Below are 22676 nucleotides of genomic sequence, written 5' to 3' on the forward strand. Positions count from 1 at the left end.
CGGTGGCTTGGTCGCCCGCCGCCGTGGCGAGGTTGCCGTGGCCCGTTCGGCGGCCCTGGGGCGGCTCCTCTAGGGGTCCGTGTGCTGGACATCCCCTTCCAGGCTGGGATTTCCCATGCCTTGTTCCCCCACGGCTGCAGGGAATCCCCAGGTGCGGGTCAGGCACTGGGGACATAATGATGTGCGGGCATCTCAGTAATTTTTTTTCTCCTCCTGACCCTCAAATACTTGGATAGCAAGATTTCCAGGGAGACTTCATTGTGATCTTTCCGTAACTAAGGGGGGAATTATAAAATAGGTGGGGACAAACCTTTTAGTACAGTCAAAGCATAATGGTTTTAATCTGACAGAGGACAGAGTTAGATGAGATATTAGGGAGAAGTTTTTTACAGGAAGTGTGATAGAACACTGACTGAGGTTGCCCAGAAAAGCTGTGGATGTCCCATCCTTGGAAACATTCAAGGCCAGGATGGATTGGACTTGGAGCAATCTGGTCTAGTGGAAGGTGTCCCTGCCTATGGCAGGGGGCTGGGCTATATGACCTTTAATGGTCCCTTCCAACCCAAACTGTTCTGTGATACTGTAATTTGCCTGTTCTTTTGATGAGTTGGCTTTTCAATCAGCTGCACTTTCTGTCGTGCTGTATTTTCTGAAATCTCCACCTGTAAAATTTCCTGGTGAGATTTGCCACAGTCTACATTATGGGAGTCACACACAAACCAAACCCAACACAACAATCAGTCTGAGGAGATCCTTGCTGCAAAGCTGTGAGACCCTCCTTTCTAGGACCAGATTGCTCCAGCATTCTCCAGGGATGGGGATTTTGCACATTCCATGGAAGTGCTCTAGCCAGTATTCTCCCAGCAATCACATAACTTACAGCTCCAGTGTATTTGGGCAGCTTTTCTATCATGTTTTTATTGAAAGATGCATAAATGTTGGTACAGAATTTGCTGCTTTCAGAGAACTTTTGCTTTGAGAGGAGAGTGAGATTTTGCTGAAACGTCTTTATTTTATTTTTATATTTTCCCCCAAACAAGAGGAGAATCTTTTCACCATGAAGAGCCTTAATTTTGTGTGTCAGAAGCAATAGCATTATCCTGACTTATTCATATATCAACTGTACATCAATTCCTGAACTGTTATGCAAAAGTGAACTATTTCCACTACACTGGCTGTGGTGTGAGAATCTTGTAAAATAATCTGAAACTACAAACTGGAGTTTACAAACTAATTAAACCAAGCAGATTGAAGAGGGGAAATAAGACCCTGAGACGTTTATGACTTCTCTAAAAGCTGCTCAGTGGATTAACACAGAGCTTGTGCCACCCAAATCTCCATCAGTACCAGTGTCACTCATCCCTATTCTCCCCAGGACCAGGTATTTGCAAAGCAGATTTTGGGATGACACAAGAACTTTTGTACTTCAGTTACAGAGTGAACAGCAAACAATTCCAGTGTTTCTCTGCTGTGAGATAAAATAGGTTGCACTATTGGGCTCTGTGGTATGAAGGGTGATCCCAAACCAAGCAGAGATGGAGGTGACAAGATGTGGCAGGAGGAAGAAGGAATTGCTTTCCAGTTTCCCTCTGTGTGCTGGCAAAGCTCTGCCAGCTGGCCCACATGGGTAATTGTGAATAGAATGAAAGAGGACAGCTCCTGGCAGTGCATGAATCACAGCTGTGGGCAGCAAGCATTCCATGTGTGCCTCTCTTGCACCCAGGTTTACTCACCTCTGCACTTGGTGTTTTGTACAATTCCGAACAGAAAATCTGCTGCTTCCACACATGGGTTGCTCTGCTGCATGTTCCTACATCCATAAGCTAACAGGGAAACCCTTCAGACAGAGTAACTCTCCTTATTCTTTACATCCACCAGCACCAGCCAGGATAACGTCAACAAAATGTCAGAGAAAGTTTGGTTTAAGCCTTTAATATTTGTCAGCTGTAGCTTGTAAAATCTGGATTGGCTTTTTAAGAAAAATAGCCCCAAGATAGGTTTTACTGGAATTGTATCTTCAACAGTTGGATGTCAGGAGTTTCCCCCTAGGAATGGCAAATGGGTAAATGATCAGAAACAGCATCCATGCAGAGGTATGTCAGGAGGAGGGCAGGGTTCTCCCTGGAACACAGATTGTGGGTGACAGAGGTTTTGATTGCTGGGTTGGGAACCAATTGTGACTCCATCCTCCAGACTGACCCACTGGCTGCAGCAGGACCCCAAACTGCAGCTTGGCAGAACACAGGTCGCCTCCATACCTGCTGCCATCTCAAGAGCAGGGCTCCAGCTGGGCTCAACATTTGCTCTTGGCTCCTGGAATTTGTTTGACATGCCCCAGGCAGCAGTTGTGGCAGAAGCATGTGTGCTGTGGCCACAGATGGGGGGCACAGGGCAAGAAAGATTTTGAAGAAACAGAGTTGGAAAGGAATGAGCACAACCAGAAATGCATAGCTGCGTATGCTCCATGCCCTAGAATCAGAGCAGTGGCTGTCTTGCTGGCTGGTTAATCAATAACTAATTGAGGTGCATCACTACAGTCTCCATATCCTTTCCTTGACGATATTGATTAGACAGATGGCACTGGGAAGGTGCAGCTCTTGACAAGGGGTCACAGTAGCACTTAATGGAGCACTGCTGAAATGAGCCTGCAGAGTGCCCAGCCCTGAAAAATGAACTTGTTAAAGCAGGGCAGAAAGTAGAGAATACAGCAGGCCTTCCAGCCAAGATGATGGCTTCCCAAAGAAGATGTGGATGTCCCAGTCCTAGAAGTGTTCAAGGTTGGATGGGGCTTGGAGAAACTTGGTCTAGTGGAAGATGTGCCTGCCCACGGCAGGGAGCTGGAACACAATGATCCTTAATGTCCTTTCCAGTCCAAACTGTTCTGTGATTCTGTGATCAAATCCACAGTGAGCAGAGAGGAAGGGTGAGGTCTGTCAGCTCACCTCCCTGACACCCACCCTGGGTGACTCTTCCCAGGCTATGTGTCCTACACATGCAGCCATGTGCCTTCCAGCATCTTCTTGGAGTCTGACAGAAAGCAGCAGTTTCCAATGCTTCTCCTGTCCTGTCTGGATGCCGAGTTTCACGTTGCTGCTTTATCTCTTCCCAGTCAGAAAATCTGTATGTGCTTTTAGCAAATGTTATTTTTCTGACACTGGAGAGGCCATTTCTGAAATGCTCTGGAATGTTCCCTTTTCTGAAAGATGAAGGCTTCACGCACAGCTCTTCAGAGATCTGCAGGTACAAGCCCCGATGGGGTGATAAATAGGAGCAGGTACCCAAAAATCAAGTCAATGTGCTCTTGGTCCCAATCCAGACAGAATGCAGTTTTCCTGACATGGTTAAAGTTCTGTTTTGAGAAAAGTAATTCACCATTTCATGATGCTAATCAAGTACATGATCATGGGAAAACGAGTTATTCTAGAGCATGTAACCCTGGAGTGCTCTGCTGTATAGTGACCTGGCCAGAGAGGAGGTGACCAGCCAACACCACCTCCTTTTTGAGAACATACAGCACCCAGAACACCGAGGTGAAGGGCTTTGGTGTGAGACTTCTATGTTCCTCGTCCACCCATACGTATCTATAATGGGATTTTGTCCCTACTGCAATACTCTGATATATTCCTCAGTCACAGAACCATCTCAGCCCTCTCTCCCTTGCAGGGTCACAGAAAGAGAAGTCCTGCACTTCATTATTCCACTTTTTCCCGCCCTAGGAAATCCTCATTCCTGTCTCTTCCCCACGCCTCTGCCACACAGGTCCTGTGCAGTGCACCCCGTGCTGTTCCAGAACACACAGGAGCTGAGGATCACTGACGGATAAATCTTGTGTGTCTGTCAACAGCCTTCTCTCCACCACTGCACACATCTGCACAATAGTGAGGTAAAAGCTGGGGGAAAGACATGAGGACATTTGGGATTTTGTCCTGAAAAACACATGTGCTTTAACCCATAGAGGAGCAGCTTGCAGTGAGTGTTCTTGAATCAGGATTGCTGAACCAGCAGGCAGTGGCCACCCCAGGTGGGGGAGACAGGCCATGGGGTGACTGTGGGTACCATCACTGGGACTCAAAACAGCTCAGCCACTGGCAAGGAAAGTGCCCAGGGCTTTATGCAACCCCTCTGCACCCAAGTCCCAGTGCCACATAATGCCTTAGAGTCTTCAGCTGTGGCTATGTAATGCCACCACTGACCAGGGACATCTCAGGAACATCTAGGGAGACCCCACAGAGTCCCACTGTGTTGTCCTGGGTATGCTCCCACCAGGGCCATGGGCAGTACTGCTATACAGATGTAAGAGGAGATCTTGTTCCTCTTAACCTGAAACCATTTCCTTTCCCCCACTGCCCTCCCTCTCCTTGCTCCCTAATTTGTCCCTGGGGTTTTAGTATCTATTTCTCTAAGTGCCACGGGCCAAATTTACTGCTCACATAACTGCACTGACTTCAATGGAGAAGAGAGTTTAGGGTGCTCCAAGGAGGTCTAAGTAGGAGTGATGTGATAGAATTGAGTAAAGGAAAATATAGTCTGACTGTCAAGAAGAGTTTCCTACCAGTGAAATCTATAGACTGTGGAAGTTTCCCATGGGAATGAGCAGAAACCAAGTTGCTGAAGTCATTTTAAACCAGCACAAGAGAATAGAAAATCAGTCCAGTAACTGGCCAGAAGGAAAGATGACATAATGCTGCTTCTCTGTCTCTAATTTGTGGCTGCATTGCTTTGTCCATGAAATTACTTTAACGCAACTGGATTTCTCCTTCTTTTGGGTGATGTGATGGCCCTTGCTGCTTTGGAAAAGTTGCTATTCCTCTCTCCTGGATTAAATTCTACCCTGGATTAAAGCAGTACCCACTGCACCCCCCCCATTAATCTTACTCCTATTTCTGCTGCTTGCAAATCTCTTCTGGGGTCTTCTCAGGGTTCTTTCTTGACTTACCCAGGCCTCTGGCTCCAGTCCTGTACTTACTGAGCTGTATAGAGTGGACCAGCCATTGGGAACAGTGGAAGGGCTCATCCAGGCCAATAGTGCTATGTGGGGCTGTGGAAGGTACTAGATATGGAGCTGTAACTCATGGGCAAGAGGGAGAGAGCCCACAGATGGAAATTTTCCTGCCTTCAGGATTTCTTCAGGTAGATTCCTTGTAGATAATTTGCTGGAAAATCATCAAGGAATTATTTTCATCACTACATACTTCCATCATTATGTATTTTCATCATTCTACGTTTTCATCATAAAGGAATGATTTTCATCAAGGCACATAGGGAAATGCTGCTTTCCCTGGTGACCTCTGGCTCTGGTTACCCTTGCCTGCCTAATTTGGGCTCCGTGGATAAAACCAGGGCTGCAGATTTAGTGGCCGTGCCCTGCTACCACCCAGTGGCTTTGGCAACCTCTTGACCACAGAACTTCCTAATGTATTTATGAATGACTTAACATTTGCTCACTGTCTCAGCAAAGCTCTAGTGTGAGCAAGCTCCTACCTCACACAGTTCCCAAATAATTACAGATTAGAACCGGCTAATTTTTATTTTTGTAAAGCTGTCAGAGATCTATGTTTGTTATTATTGTCTCCTAGGTTGCCAGTTGCATAAATACATATGTAAAACCCCCTTTGATCTCTAAGTATAATGACACAGATTTATCAAATGTTTGCCTTTTTCTATCTCTTTGAAAGGCTGATTTATGGAGTTCAGTCCCTACCTCCCTTCCTCCCTTGAAATATGAAGTGTTTGTGATCAGCCAAGGTAATATTTAGTATTCTGCCAAGAATCCTTTGCACTTCCAAACAAATGAACTACAGCCTAACCAAATGGTTCACATCTGTTTAGCCTCTTCTTTTTAACTAAACAAATTAGCATTAGAATACCTGGGAGGAACACAAGGTCCCTTTCTAGATGACAGAACACAGACAATTATTAGCAAGGGGAGTAACTGTACTGAAAGGAGCAGGCATGGACCTAGCAGATGTTTTCACATCTCCTGTAGTGTCCATGAATGACCTGCACCACAGTGGACACACTGCCACAGCCTTTTGAAGTGGGTAAGGAGTCCATTCATAGTCGTCTTCTGAATGAAATTAAAGGCACCAGCCCCAGTAAGTTAAGTGTTACATTTAAACCACTTCTAGCAATGACAGGTTTTGCTGAGGGGGTGGTTTCCCCCATAAATGGCTAAAATAAAGAGCATCACCCCACTGCTCCCCACCCACAGGCTCAGGATGCTCAGGAGGCAACAACTCTGGTTTTATTTCTGTTTTCACTAGTGCTTTCTTATCCCAAGAGCATCAAACCACCCACCCTCATCACCCTTCCTCGCTGGGAAGTAAGGTGTGATGGGTTTTTTGGGGTTTAAGAGAACACAAATGAACATCTGCAAAGTATAGCTGGGATTATTACAGCCTCCTACAGTCTGCACATGGGCAATTACAAGCTCACACCCCTCCAACCACACGGTGCCTTTCAAGCACCCTTATTCCCACTGGGGTCCCAAACCCCTTTCAATCAGAAGTTCGGGACAGGCTCTGGGGAGGAGGCGGGACAGGACGGGGTGAGACCAGCTCTCCACTGAGCACTCAGTTAATTGGATTCATCACTGGAGGAGGTAGCCAAAGGAAACGTGTTATTAGGGCTAACACTTAGCTTTTATTGTTAATGTTTTGAAAAAGAAAACACTCTAAAGCTTCACAGAGATACCGCCATTAATATATCGTCCAAATAACAAGTGATTAAAACCAACAACAGCTACTATGAAAATGTGGTTTTGCAGCAGTGGACCGCATGGGATGCAGCCGGGAAAAATCATTATGAACAGACCAGCGGGGTGCAATTATAAATAAAAACAGCTCTGCAAAGGCTACAAAAGCAGCAGTAATAAGTCTGGTCTGTGGTTTAGTCAGGGCTACAGACATTACGGAAGGTGCTATTTATTACCAGAGCCGGGGACACCGCTGGATGAAGGGATGCAACTTCAGGAGAAGTCAACAGAGGGAGTTCGGGCCAGGCGAGGCTCGGCCCGCACACGCCGGAGCCGCGCGGAGCAATCCCTGTCCCTCTGTCCGTCTGTCCAGCCGCCCTTCCTGCAGTCCCCACTGTAAGAAAGGCACACAGGGACCGTCTCCAGAGCTCTGCAGTCCGACTGTGGCACGGTCACGGCTCCAGAGGCAGACGCCGCCAAGGCTCAGGTACCTCGTTCAGCTGCACTTCTTGCAGCCCGATGGCTCTCACCTCACCCACGGGCACCTCCCTCATCCCCACGGAGCAATCCCTTCAGGAAGCAGGCGATGCTGCTCCCGGCAGGAGCCTGGGACGCAGCGCTGGGTGGCTCCTGGGGACCAGACCTTCTGGGCAGCACTTACACCACAGAGGACAGAGCCCCTTCCACCCTAAACCAGAAGCGTCTATCAGCAATTGGCCGCCCTGAAGGCACTGCCTGGCTTGGCCAAGGTCCATGGGATCCCACAGGGTGGGGACCGACCGACATCCTCTGCAGAGCTCTGAGCAGCACAGCGAACAGATGGCATGGGAACATCTGCCTGCAGATGCTTCCACTACGCTCTTGCTAACGCTCATTTTTGAAGTGAGGAGGGTTAATCAGCCTCACTCCAAACATATTGACAGCTCCTGCCAGTCCTTGCTCCTGGTGAAGGCCAAGGGCAGTGTAACAACCAGGCCAGAGCACTCAGATGAATGAGAAGAGACCTAAATAACATTTCTCTCTGCTGCTGGGTGACTATGTGGTCCCAGCCATTCTGCTTCCCACTGGCATCCCTGAATTTCCCTTCGGTACTGCTGGGAGTGGTTCAGTGCACGGATGGCCTTGGCAGCTCTGCAGCACAAATATCCATCCAAACCTCGGAAATCAGCTGATAAACTCAGGCTGTTCCTCTCCCCAGTCTGGATGCCATCCAGCAGCTCCCCTGGAAGCACTGCGGAAATGCCTTAATTACTTTATTTGCATTTCTGTTTCAACTTTAATTTGATACAGTGTCTCCTCTCCATGGCAAAAAATCCCAAACATCTCCCGTCCTTTCTCAGCAGCAAAAATCTTGATCTTTTTCCTTGGTTAAACAATCAAAAGATGGGTCTCTGGGTCTCAGACACTCTTAGATGGGTCTCAGACACTTCTTTGCAAATAAGCTTTGACTGCCGTGTGTCCAATCCTGCACCAGAAGACGTTCAGTCCTGGAGCCCATCCAGCCAGGCTGGGAGATCCCCTAGAGGCATGGTCTGGTCTCTGGGCACCCTACCCACAGGTATGACTCTTTCCCTTTTCTCTCTACTTGCTTTATGGGTGAGGAAGATAGGCAAGATGTTGCAAGTCATCCCAGTTAGGGACAGTTTGGTCAGAGTGGGAGATCAGATCCCTGCTGTTTCCAATCACCCACGGCAATTCCCCAACGTCTGCATTTTTCTGGAAGAACAGAATCCGGCTACAACTGCAGCTTTGAGGGGCACAGGGAATGTATGTTACAGCACACATTCCATAAAAAAAATGCATGAAAGGGAATCTGCAATTACAATAAAGAGTGTCAAAAAGGAGAGTAAGGGGCAGAAAGGACCATGGGATGCATCTGGGACAGCAAAACCGGGGGAAAACCTCAACTCTCAAACAGCCACAGTCCTGGGGGCTGCCCACATTTTGGAGACACATGGAAGCCTCACTTTGGGTACCCCACTCACTGAGTGAGCAAGACTGAGTCAGGAGTCCTACAAAAATGGGAATACAGGCCATGAATTTAGAGCTGTTCCAGCTCAAGTGGTGAGTGTCAGGCACCCTCCTTTCTAGCCCCTTTTTCTGAGTCCTTGTGCTCTCCCAAAGCACATGGGCCATGGCAGCAGCTCCTCACCAGCTCCCCAGTACAGTCCATGCCCACCACATGAAAAGCATCTCTTAGGAAGGGTCAGCAATGCTCAAACAAGCATTTGGGAGCCACGAGCTTTCAGGCATCGGGAGAAACACCCAGTACCTTCCCAGAATGGTTTAATATGCCAGCCTGAGCCCACTGCCAAATCGTCAGTTCTTGCTCCAAGACCTGGGGGTGCCAGAACTGGTTAGGAACAGTAGGAAAACATCTCCACATTGTGGGAAAGCAGCTTGTTTTGCCAACCTTGTGAAACAGATGAACTGTGCTTTTTTGAAATACTGGAAAGTAGCCTGAGGTGCTGACCCAGGCTGGAAAACTTTCAACGCAAACAGGTAAAGTCTGGAAGCAGAGAAGCAGAGGTGATGGACAATGGTGCCAGACTCTTCAGTGGAGCCCAGTGACAGCACAAAGAGCAGTGGCCATAAACTAAAACACAGTAAGTACCACTTCAATATGAGAAAGAACTTATTTCCACTGAGTGTGGCAGAGCACTGGAACTCCCAGGGAGGGTGCAGAGTCCCCCTGTCTGGAGACATTCCAATCCCACCTGGACACCTTTCTGTGTTACCTGCTCTGGGTGACCCTGCCTTGGCAGGGCATTGGATGAGATATCTGCAGAGGTCCCTTCCAATCCCAGCTATTCTGGGATCTGTGAACAGAAGGGTTCAGAAGGTAGCTCTGAAACTCACTAGACCTCCCATTGGAGCCTTTAGCATTCTTTATTTCAGAGGGGACTAAAAAACATGGAGGGAATCATCCAGAAGGGCACAGTCTGAGGGAGCTCAGGGAGGACGGCTGTCACTGATGACACTTCTGAACTTGCAACACAGTTGTGACCTTTGACTCCCAACTAATCCCACGCTGTCTGGGCGATGATGAACATTAGAAACAGACTCTGACTTGGACAAGGCCAGCTGCTGGACACGTACCCCTCGGGGACAAGCCCTGCCCTGCAGCACTGACCTTGCCACGATGGGAAGAAGGAATTGCAGCACCAAGAGGTGCAAATAACTGACTCAAGGTCTCACGGACGGCACAAGTGGCTCCCTGCATCCCAGGAGCCCTTACCAGGACCGGCTCTTTGCCTGGTTAAGAAATTCCATGACTCAAAATGCCACTGGGGACAGCCTGCAATGGACCAGGTAGAACTACCACCTCCAGCAGAGCTGCTTGTAGGAAACAGTGCTGATATCTCTGTTTTAATAGCAAAGTGTTCTGTAGACACCCTGCATTTCCAAGGAAGAGGGAATATCTAATCACCTCTGGAGAGGAACCAGGACAACATGCTTCCTATCTGTAATGATAATGATTTCTAACAGTATCATTGTTTCCATTCCTACTCTCCTAGGACTAGAACTGAAAAGGACGTGTGTTTTCTGTAAGCCTTGAAATGCCACGGCCTGGCTGAGTGGGAAATGCTGCTGGAGCCAGGAGAGTGTGAATGTGTGACTCTGCTGGGGTAGATTATATTAGAGATTGATACAGGAAGTGAGAAAAGTCCAGTGGGGGAAATGAGAAGGAAAGTGCTGTGAGCACAGGGATGGAGTGTCTTCACTCATGCTGGAACAAAGCACAGAGCGTTTTGTTCCACCAACTGCCCGCTGTGCTGGGATGCTGCTGTGTTGAGGATGCCTGCTCTGCTGGGGTACCACACACAGCTCACACCAGGCCTGGGGCTCCTTGTGAACCTGAGAGCTCAGGGCAACTCCCAGCCATGTAGCTCAGCTCCCCACACCACCCTGCCAGGCCAGTGCTGTGCTCTGTGATCTGCTGAATGTCAGGGCAAAGGAAAGAGGAGGGGACCAGTCTCCCTGCAACTCCTCAAAGCCTTGCCCAGCACTCATCTTGCAGGGCTGTTCAGAACAATGGGCATGGGCTGACAGAGACATGAGCTGTTCCCTCCTCCAAGAAGTATCTCCATTCCTATTCTACAGCTGGAGTGCATTACTTCTACAGAGGTCTGGAAAGATTGAAGATCTCCTGAGCCTCAGGGCTACTGTTTTATCCACAATACCACACAGAAGATTTAAAGTCCAAATAGATAAAACCCAGCTTCATCCTCTTGAGTCATTGGTTCAGACTCCTCCATGAGCTTCAGTGCAGGATTCTGATGGTGCAGAGGTGCTTCCTGTGACAGCAACACTGAGATGGGACCCTCTCAGGTACCAGCAGACATGGGCTAGGAGAGACACAGCACACCACTGCTATTTTTTTCACTACCATGTAAAGAACAGGTGTTCCATGGTTGGGGGTTGGAACAAGATGGTCTTTAAGGCATCTTTCAACACAAACTATTCTGTGATTCTGCAGGACCAGTTCATGGGGAGTTCCTGAGTAACCAGGATAAAGAGAGACTAGCAACCATATTCAAGTTATCCAAATGGGATAAAACAACATTGCACTTCCGTGAAGAAACTGCTGTTCCAGGTTCAAGGAGCCCTCAAAGCCTGATGCTTGCTCAGCCCAGCAGAGAGATGCAGAAAGCCCACGTTTATCTCCTGTGCAAAGCAATCCCAGCAAGGCACTTCATGAACCTCACCTGCCTCTTTCCTGCAGAATTCAGGCAGCGATATCAGCAGGAAGGATGGCTGGCCTTAGTCCTCCCTGGAGGGTCACAGAGACCCTTGGATAAACATCCTTAGGTGACAGCAGACAGTTCAGGATTTTTCATTTTCCATAGTGGCACCAACAATATTGATAAAGAGACCTGAGAACACCTACTAGAATATTCATCTCCTGCTAAGTCTTCAGTTTGGCAAGGTGTCTATTTGCAAAGCACATGCAACAGCAAAACTTCCTAAAGGCAGTAAAATGGCAGCATATTGTTTCATCCACACGACACATGGCCAATGTGCAGCAGAGCTGAGAGCACTTTCTACTTAAGGAAAGCATTTTTTTAAAATAAGAAATTTAAATAAGGTATAATCTTACATTTAAATCCCAGATCCACTGATTCTAAAGCCATGCTTTCCCTTAAGGCCAGACCCACTGGGTGTGGAAATGTTGGTGCAACCCAGTGACCTGCATTTTGCAGACATTCAGTGATGATTACAAAGCTCCCGTCCAGCCCTAAACCCTGTGAATGTTACACATTTTGGCCCAAGAAATGAAGATGACTCTCTTCAGAACACAACCACAGGCATGTCCTTGCAACCTTTAATCAGAATGGAATTCCTCAGCAGCACCCGGGAACTGCAAGCCATCTCAAGCCTGGCTCTATAATGACTTAGGAGGAACCCAAAACCCTCCTGCCTCAGCACCACCTTCTGCCTCTGGAAGGAAAATCTGTGGTTTTTTGTGAGCCATCTGCTCTTTTCAGGTTTGTCTCCCACCTAAAGGTTGACCAAATCCTTTGGTTTCGCACAAACCCTTTCCACTCACATGTGATTTATTTTCAGTGTGCTGCTTGCACAACAAATCAGTATTTCACAAACTGTCCTTACTCTCGCAGTGGTCAAGAACATTGTTGCTGTGAGAACTGCCCTAAAACTACCAAATACTTTTGCAATTAACTGAACCTGACTAGAGTTTCAACAAGAAGTGAACAGTTTAAAAGAGATTTGGAGCACTCATCTCTTTTTGGACAGTATGCACTTTATTGCAAAGAAGACTGGTTGCATTTTTAAAACAAATTAAGGAGTTGCACAGTTTCCATACAGTTGCACAAAGTGACGCCCACAGTAACTTGAGCACAGTGGAGTCTGTCAGACTGTGAGGGAGCTCCATCTTGTCACCTGCAATCACTCAAGTCACCAAATCTTGCAGGCAATTATTTAAGAGCCATGGAAACAGGTAGCCCTGCTCTTGCAAGCACCTCTGCCAGAAAACAGAAGTTAAACTGTGTCATTCCTGATTTACACCAGTATAACTGAGACCAAGATCCAGGCTCGGATCATGTGAGCACACAGGGAAGGTTTTGTGTCAGTGTGATACACCTGTGGTGGCAGATTTGTGACATTTCCTGAGGGGCTTTATTTGAGATCAACCTTGAGACAGTGTCTTCCTTTTCAGATATTGCTGTATCTTTCAATCAGTGTTCATCCTGCTGCCCAGTCCCTCTCCACATGGGAAAGAAATCTTGGAGTGAAAACGCATCAAGTCATAACAGGCACTACCACAATAAACTATCACTGTCTCTGTCTGCTCCTGATGCTGCTGTGTTTGGGAGCATACCAAGAGGTCACAAGACAGCTCCAGGCAAGATGAGGGTGAGCCACAGCTGAGCAGCAGGATCACAAGCATGCTAAACTGTGACCAGAAATGTTCTTCAGCATATCATTTAACAGGGGTAATGCACTTTTCTCAGGAGACCATCCATAATTGCTTTGGAGAGACACCGGCTGCATTAGTAAGTGAACATTCTGTTACATTAAAATCCCCAGCCCTTCTTCTGTAAAATGTGTTTCCTTACCTATTAATCACTCCCAAAGTGAAGCCTTTCTGAGCCACCACCCACAGTGTGACATTAAACACAGCTCAAGCTCTTGATGCCAGTCCAGAGCTTGTCTAAGGATGCTGAGACTCAATGGGCTGGCATAAGACACATTAACATGGAAAAGTCTTACTACCAGCAAGCTCTGGGATATGCTTCTCACCTCCTCTACAATTCACAGCCTCTCTGCCATAAACAGTAATGGTGATTTTTACCAGCTGAAGATCTGACACACAGGGCTTAAATACTAATGACATAAAACCACACAGGAGTCAGAAGTTCCCTGTGATGGAAATACAGTAGAATGGCTCAGCGTGTCCAAGGGATTTGCTACAGGAGAGCTGTTTAAATGTGCGTGTGCTGTGCTGAAAGACAGTTTTCTTCACTCCTTTAGCACTGTGCCAGGTGTGTGAGAGCTAAAAATCTACTGAGGTGCATGGGAACCTTGGGAAGAGCAGCTGATTGAAAAAGTCCCCAAAACTGAGGGCTTTGGTGTAATACCAGTGCAGGGATGGCACAAGATTCAGAGAAGTAGAGGCCACCCTCTCATATGCCTCAAAGCTTAAATTAAAGGAAAGGGTGCTTGGGGAGAAGGGTGAGAAATCATTCATTGGTCACTTCCAGATGGCTTCAGCAAGGCTGCCAGTACTGATGGTCGTATGTGTGTACATGGGACTTCTTAACTACCTCAACTATCCATGAGGACAGAGACCGTGACTCACAGGGACTCTGGAAGGCCATCCCAAAGTGATGTGCTTCTGGCATAGGCTAAATCATAACCTGTGATGAGTTAAGGGGCCTAAGGCCCTGAATGCTTTAAGCTCTCCTGACTATTCCCTTTCAAAAGAAAATAGACAATTATCACATGAAGTGGTCACTAGGCACAAATGATTCTTCTTCAAACAGATTCCCACAGGATTCCCCCTTGCAATTACTAAAATACACTACCTGATGTGTCATGAGGATGACAGGTATTGACATTTAAGGCAATCTAATTTCCATGGCTGTCTCATGACCTCCCCCGGGCAGATCGCCTTTGTCTTCCTTCTCCAGGACCGATTTCTTGCAGGTGAACATGACAAGCAGCAGCATTGGCAAGTGCCACAAACTGCAGAAGAAGAGCTTCCTGGAGCTGCTGCGGTCAGCATCCCGGTAGAACCGAAAGCCGAGGTAGGAGATGTAGAGGTTGATGGGGAGCGAAATGATGGGGAAAGTCCACGTGGTGATGTCAAGGACAGGAGCCACCGTTGAGAGTCCAATTAAGGCCAAGCAGTGACGCAGAGCCACCCTCCTGCACAGGCCTGGGTGAGTGACAGACATCATACAGTATCCTCCTCGGGAGTAATCTTCCCGCAGACCCCAGCTCAGGGCATTGAAGTGAGGGAACTGCCAGGAATAGAGGATCCCTCCTAACAGTAATGCACCTGCAGTGGGAGAGAGAGTGTTAAAGGGTCCCTGCAGGAAGTGCCACACACAGACCTCAGCTGTCACATCCTATTTGCAGGAGGGCAGTGCTACCCACCTACCTACCCTACTGTGACACCTGTGACACTGCACACTGGTGGCACTGCTCTGTAATACAGGGATGGGGCAGCCCCAGGAGATAAGGAACCTCTGATTTTCATGGTATTCACACAGGGTTGGAGCATGCTGGTTTGTCTGGTTTTGGAGCACTTAATTTGAAAAGAATTTCAGCAAGTCACTTCCTTCTAAAGAACTACTGCTAATTGGCTCCTGCACCATCTGTCTCTACCTGAGGGAAGACTGGTGGTAATGAAGCAAAATTGGGCAAGAGACTATTCCTGGGAGCCTCTAGATTCTACTCTCAGGTTCCTGAGCTGGTGTGTCCAGAGAAGAAAAAAGCCAGTGGGCAGAGCAGTGGTTGTACCAACCAGACACAGGGAGCCCAGCTCAGTGACAGAGGAAAAGGAGGACAAGCTGCTGCTTCTGAGACCTGGGGAAACACCACACCCTGGTAGGCTGGAGCAAGGCCAAACCCTCTGTCTGCCTGCTGCACGAGGGAGGCAACTGCTCCTGGCACAGGACAAGCTCCACCATGAACCTGGGAAGGGGGCAGAACTGGCAGAAGCTGTTAATGAACTAACAGGAGATGGAGAATTTACTCCTTTCAAACCAATTGCAGAAACTTCTAATCAGTTTGATCAAGTAACTCTATTCACACCAATTAACTACTTTTACATTTAAAAAGGAGCTATGGAAGCACCACATTTCCACAGCTCCTCCTGGGACAGAGTACAGGGTTTATTGAAGCAGCAGCAGCTCATGTGCTAATTTCAGTGAGCCTCCAGGAGGCCCTCAGACCAAACTCCCTTCACTAATTTTATCTGAAGACACAAAAAATCCCCCAAGGCTGTTGCAATGTTGTAAGCATTCCTGGGTTTTCTTTTTGTTTCCCCAGCTCCCAAAGCCTCTGCTCTCACATTAAAATACTTTCTTTGTATCTCCCTGCCTCCAGAAACTCATTCTCTATGGAAACTTCTCCAAATGGAGCCATACATCCAGCATGTTCTTAATGACACGAGAGAAGCAGCAACACTTATCTGCAAACAGGTTAAGGTATTTAAATTCTTCCCCAGCAACTCTGATAAAACCCAAGTCACTGTGTCCTCTGAACAGCATCATGGTCCAGATCTCCTCTCCACCTGTTCCTTGCTGTGCATGCCTAGTTCTTGTCTCTTAACAGCACAACTCGCACTGGTGCTGTCATGCAAATAATAATAATCTTGGTTTTCAAAATCACCTTTTTTCCCCCTACTTTATCACCAGTGAAGGAACTCCCCATTAGACCTCATGCAGGTTTCCAGTAGGTGATAAATCTAGTAGTGGTGTAAAAGACCCATCCCACTGCTTTCTTGAACGAGTAACAAACACTCCTTGAGGTGAGTATGTACCTCTGGAAGTTGCTTACATGAAGCACAGAGACAGACACACGTACATTGGGTGTGCAGCTTTCAGAACAACATTGTTTGCCACGAATTCCAGGTGATTTCGCGGGAATCAAAGGATGGTATGGAAGGGACCTTAAAGATCATCTCATTCCACTCCCTGCCATGAGCAGGGACACCTTCCACTGGACCAGGTTGCTCCAAGCCCTGTCCATCCTGGCCTTGGACGTTTCCAGGGATGAGGTAGTCACAGCTTCTCTGGGCACCCTGTGCCACAGCCTCACCAGCGTTACAGGGAAGAATTTCTTCCTCACATCTAATATAAAACTACTCTCTGTCAGTGTGAAGCTATTCCCCCTTATGACTCCACACCCGTGCAAATAGTCTCTCTCCATGTTTCCTTTAGGCCCCTTCTAGTACTGGAAGGCCATAATTAGGTCACTCAATTTCCTGGTCTATGGCCCAAAATGCTTCAAATCCAGCTACTCAACCCTCCTAAAGTAAATTTTTTGCATGTGGATGTTAGCATCTTTTCTCCATTGGAACCTTTTAAGACAGTTGAAAAATATGTACCCCAAAATTACCAATAATTTCAGAATATCACAGCCAGAAAAGTAATTTTGGCCCTAACAGAATAGTATTTGATTCAGTTCTGCTGAAACCTGAGGGAGCAGCTCTGCTGAAATAAACTAAAATTAAACTTACTGAAGGAGTAGTCCTCCCTACATCAGAAGAAACAACAGGGAAAATGTTCTTGTCGTAAGTCACTCTTTAGCTTTTCCCTATTCTTGTACAACACATTAACGGAGGCAAGACCCTGAACGTACCACACCTAAGGGAGCAGTATTTTTCAAGTATCACATCTTCAAGTATCACTAGCTTGTTCAGAACTTAGCTAAAGGTAAGCTACAATTATCCATCAGCTAATGAAGCCAGGGCTTAAGACATGGAGCAGAGGTTGTCCCTGCTTCCCACGGCTCTGGACCTGTGTCTGTGTCCCTGTGTTTTGGCTCCAATGCAGATTTTGCTTATTCAGTTGTTCAAATGTTGTGTGCAGCCAAGCTCAAAACACACCCTAAACCTCAAACACACAAAGCCCTTTAACAGCTCCCTAACTATGACACCATTAAAAAAAGTCATCTGGAGAAACTTTTAAACACAAACAGACCAGCTAAAATACTTGAGGCTGGATTCCCATTTACAAAGCTCTGGTTTTTACATGCAAGCCTTTGGAATTTAATTGCTTTGATTACATTACAACCATTGAGATAATTGATATTTTACAGAGAAGCTGAACAGCAAAACAATTTAATAGCCCATTATGAGGACTTTAACTGACCCAATCTTTTTGTTCAGTTCCCATGTGCTGGGACATCCTGTAATTTCCTTGGCCTAGGCAGAGATTGTCGGATTGTCAGAGAATTTTAAGTGTCATGTAAGACTGATGACTTGCAAAGCATGGCACATGGTACAGTACAATTCAGCATGAAATGAGCTCACAGTAGGAATCCTGTCAAGCCCAGAGAAGACACTGTAATACTCATTAATTACTAGATAAATGTTAACTATGTCATAATTAAGTCGGCAGTGTTTTTGAGCAGTATTACAGTGAGATGAACTCTGGAGACTAATCTGGTTCCAAACAGAGCTGAGTCTACTCTACGGCCTCTGTGTTGTTCCCAACAGTTCGGGAACTCAGCTTAATAGTTGCAAATCCTTTTCTCCACAGAGTTTATAATTAAGTGAACATCACACAAGGTTGTTCCCTAGAACACATGGACCTGGCACAGGGTTCACAAAAGCAAAGCTGGTTGTTGGAGCAGAGTCATCGCTTGGGCAGCGGGAGACAGCCAGCACCCAGAGACACCCAGGGACACCCATGGATACCCAGGGCCATCCAGAGACACCCAGGGACACCCAGGGCCATCCAGAGACACCCAGAGACACCCAGGGACACCCAGGGATACCCAGAGACACCCAGGGACACCCAGGGACACCCAGGGACACCCAGGGATACCCAGAGACACCCAGGGATACCCAGGGACACCCAGGGCCATCCGGAGACACCCAGGGACACCCAGGGCCATCCAGAGACACCCAGGGATACCCAGAGACACCCAGGGATACCCAGGGACACCCAGGGACACCCAGGGCCATCCAGAGACACCCAGGGCCATCCAGAGACACCCAGGGATACCCAGGGACACCCAGGGCCATCCGGAGACACCCAGGGACACCCAGGGATACCCAGAGACACCCAGGGATACCCAGGGACACCCAGGGCCATCCAGAGACACCCAGGGACACCCAGGGCCATCCAGCACCTTGGGGTCTCTTGGCTCCTCCACAGCTTATGGAAATCTGAGAACAGGCAGACTGACAGGAGCTCAGATCTCTCTGCTTTTTTGCAACAGTTCATAAATTGCAGGGCCAAAAGAACCTGGCTGGCTTGTGGATATCCCAAACCCCTTAGTCTTTTTGGCTAAACTTTTAATTGCTGCAATTGAGCCCATTTATGACCAATTCTTCTCTCCAAGGTGTGAGAACCTGGGACAGATGCAGCAGACTCTTAGAAATGCCAGTAACTTGTCAGATCAGTCCTGTTTGATTTTGAAAAAAAATGAAGTCACCTTAAGAAAACAAGGCCTAGGTCTCCTCTTTTACTCTTGTTTGCAAAATAGGAATAAAATATCTTCTTTCTGAGTTCCTATTCTTTCATCTTTTTACCTTGTCTTAAATCACCTCAAATGTTCCAGGATCGCAGAGAACCAGGAAGGTCCTAAAGCACTCACGGAGCTCAAGATAAATAACAGGTTTTATTATTCCTCATGAATTTTAAGGTTAAGCTATTATTTCTTTTCTTAAATTCTTATTGGTGATTTATTTAAATAGTAATAGACCTCCTTTTTAATAAACAAGAACAAGCTGAGATTTTTATTTTATTTTAATATTTAAGATAAAGCAAAAATGTCAACTGGCATTGAAGAAGGTAGAAAATGGTTCTTTCTTTCTGTAAATATATTTTTATCTAGTGAATACTGAAGCTTTATAAATTGCACTTTTCCTAAAACAAACAGGACACTAAATTTCACAGTCATTCAGCAACTGCTATATGTTTTACAGTTCAATAAATTTGGGTAAGATTTGAAAATAATTGTGAGATGACTTCCAAAAGCAACTACTGACTTTGGGTTTGCAAACTGCAGCAGCTGACAGTCTAATTTTCAGAATAACAAGAGCAAGAAGCACACCTTTCTGAAGTTCTGCTCATTAAAATGTCAAGAAGGCCATGTGGCTTTTCATAAATCTTGATTAAAAATTCATGGTTTGTTCCTTCTAGAGCACTTTATGATGATCTCATCTGCTAGATGGTCCAAATCTCAGGTGAGAGAGCAACATCAGTGCAGAAGCCAGACTAAGTCCTTGGGCAGGAAGAGCCCCTAAGAGCAGGAGGCTGGAAAATGGTTTTTAGGGTGTAAATCCTTGCAGGCCGTGAGCTCTGACCACTGGTTAACATGTGGAGAGGAGAGCAGAGCATTCAGGCAGCTCACACCAACATCAGTGACACAGCGATGAAAATCTCCAGACACAAATGCCAGTTGCCCAAAGTTCTCATGTCCCATAAAGGATAGAGAGTGTTCAAGTCCATACAACATCTATTCAAGAAAGAGTAAGTACATGCAGCTGCTGAGTTATCAGTGCCAGCATAACTCTTTCTGAGCAAACTGAGCAACCTGAGGACTGCAAATCTACCTTCTTAACCACTAAAGGGCAGAAATAATGTTTGAATTCTGCCTGTCCTGTGCTGAGGATGCCACTCAAGTAACGATTTGAAATACGCCTCTTTCATGCTGGCCATACCTTTCATCATCAAAGAGCTTTATACCTGTTCAACTGGCACACGGAACCACAGTGATGGTTTCACCCACAGATGAGCTAAAATGAGGCACAACAGTTTGGGATGGTCCAAATGAAACTCTCAAAAAATTTCTGAAGACAGGTTTCTCCAGCGAAGAAAAGTACTTGAGATACAGGAGGGTGCAGGCTGGAGCACAGTATGTGTGGGTGGAAGCTCCAGCCTCAGGAGCAGGGTCTAGAGTCTGAGCAGCCTGGGCAGGCAGGTGAACATGAGCCTGTGCACACAAGTCAGGACAAGCGTCCCAGATTATCTGCAGGGACTGCTGTATCAACACTGTGTTCCTGAAAACACACTGCAGAGGAACAACATGTGCTCTCTTCTTGCCCTTCTCATTGTTCTGTAAAGGACACACAGTGCTTTCCCACTGCACAGGATTCTGCAAACCTCTCAGATCACGTTGAGGCTGCAGACAGGACAAACACCTATTCACTTAATCAATAAAACAAAAAAAATAAGGAACGGGAGCTAACCTGTAGCATCGGTTCAAGAACAGACTTGATCCTTCTGTCTTTGCTTTGGTGCTGCATATGTATAACAGGGAAGTGGCCAACCAGGCATTAAAATAAACATGGAATAGTTAAATATCAGCCCCAAAACAGATGTTGAAATCTTAACTGCATTTCCCAAAGCTGGTGTTTACTGCCTTGGCAACCTTAGAATGCTGTTTTGCTTAAAGCACAATCTTAGTAATTCTTCTGTCTTGAATAATGTGAAGGAATTTTAAAATTATTTCCAGACATTGGTAGCTGTGACTTAAGAGAGGAAAGTACGGGCCTTTTGTCTCTAGGAAATGGGTACGAGTTTGGCTGCTGTAGGGAGGGGAAGGCTTTGGCAGTGTAAGCTCAGCCTCTTAATGGATCGTAGTCAGGAAACAACCACACACCGTTTTACTTGATAGCACACAACTGGCTCTCTTCCCTTAAAGATGTTGAACAAATTACTCCTCTTTAATCCAGACAAGGTAGATTAGAGCTCAGAGATTTGACTTGGTCCAGCTGTATCCACCTGCTTGTGAGCACCCGTGCTGTCTCAGGCTGTCTTTTCCACCTTTTCTACAAGAAATTTTAACCTAACCAGTCCCAAACTCTTCACCACGCTCCTACATAAGTTTTACAGGATGTTACATTCACAAGAAATGTAGAGAATACATGTCCAAAACCTTTATTTTTGGTTTTTTCCTTCGTGCTTATTCACAAGTTTAACACAGTAGTCTTCCCTGGAGATTTCTAACTATAAGCAATTCTGAGGGTAAAGAAAGAAAGAAAGATTTTAAAATCTTGTTGAAGCCTAGCTGCCCACTTCAGGTTCAATGCAATCTTAAAGGATTATTTGGTGGTATTGGTACAAAGATTCACAGTGGTTTGGAGAGTCATGGCCAGAACACCCTGTGATGTCCTGATCCATAAGGACTGGTTTATGGGAGGATGGTTTGTAAGGATAGTGCTGAAGGCAGTCTTCCCCAGTGAATCACAGCTTACTGATAACTGAGGAGTGAAAACAGCCTTGCCTGTCCAATGAAAGAGTGGCTTAGCTGGCTGTCAGGCAGTTGAGTCTGCTGCAGTTTGGGATACAGTGTGCTGGCTGTGCTGTGAGGAGGAAGGGACATGCAGTCGTGCAAGGGACAGACAAGGTCAGAAGATGCTGTGTGAGGGACAGACAGGGTTGGGTGGCCGGGTAAGGGACAGGTTGGGGTTAGCCAGTCATGCAGATGGAAGAAGGAAACTCGCAGAGAGAAGGAAGAAAGGAGTCAGTGCTATGTGGAGCTGCCCATGAGGAGTCCTCTGAGAGAAGGCATGAGAAGTTTTTAAGATAATGAAGGACTGGTGATGGTGCCAGTGGTGTCCATCTCGACAACTCCAATGCTGGTTTGTTCAGCTCCGTGTTGCATTTTCTGTTTGAGAAGGAGAGCTGGAAGGTACAATCATTACTGCCTGTGCTCCAGCTTGTTTTGGTGATGAAAAATTATTGTTAAATCAACTGACCTCTACTTACAAGTATTCAAGATACTGTCCTGATACCATCCCCTCCTGAAGAGAAACGTTACCAGTTACTTAATTCTTACCCGCTGTCTTTAGAATTAGGAACAGGATTAGCTCGTCAAAATTTACATCCTAATTTGCAATTATGAAGCCTTCTCAAACACAAAGACATTTGGGAATTACCTAGACACTAATCTTAACCAAACTGATGTAATTCCCCTCTACTTTACCCACATCAGCACCATAGCAAGACGACAATCAGCACTTCTGCTTCCATTGGAAAACAAAAGTAGATGCTACTGCTTGTGCTGGATGGCATAAGAGTGGCGAAGCAGCCTTGAGAGGAAAAAGGGAAAGTATCACTTCTAAAGCGCCACACAAGGTCCCTGGGCTGGGACAATGGTCTGGCTGTCAGTGTGCCCTGCCAAGGTTGCACCGTCATGGAAACCAAGGGCGATGAGGAAAACACTGGAAAACTCAAAAGCTTCATGGCCAGGGGTTTCAATAGCTGTTTCTTTTGAAGGATGACACAAAAGGCTTGTGGAGCAGGGACTGCAATAGACTCCTCTGCAGCAG

At 46.6% G+C, this 22676-nt stretch overlaps 1 protein-coding gene across 4 annotated transcripts in view; it reads right to left on the bottom strand.

Moving 5' to 3' along the window:
* The window catches only part of COX10 (cytochrome c oxidase assembly factor heme A:farnesyltransferase COX10), a 144107-nt gene that overhangs the window by 26280 nt on the left and 95151 nt on the right, over window positions 1–22676 (bottom strand). For 2 of the 4 annotated variants that reach the window (XM_014891225.2, XM_088176585.1), the window contains exon 7: window positions 12439–14720. In XM_014891225.2, the coding sequence (XP_014746711.1) occupies window positions 14278–14720 (443 nt within the window). In that variant the 3' untranslated portion in view covers window positions 12439–14277. Of the gene's footprint in view, window positions 1–12438; window positions 14721–22676 lie in introns of those variants that run through there. The other 2 variants (XM_088176583.1, XM_088176584.1) reach the window with 2 other exon arrangements.

The sequence above is a fragment of the Sturnus vulgaris genome, chromosome 20 (assembly GCF_052056855.1).
Source record: "Sturnus vulgaris isolate bStuVul1 chromosome 20, bStuVul1.hap1, whole genome shotgun sequence".
NCBI lineage: Eukaryota > Metazoa > Chordata > Aves > Passeriformes > Sturnidae > Sturnus > Sturnus vulgaris.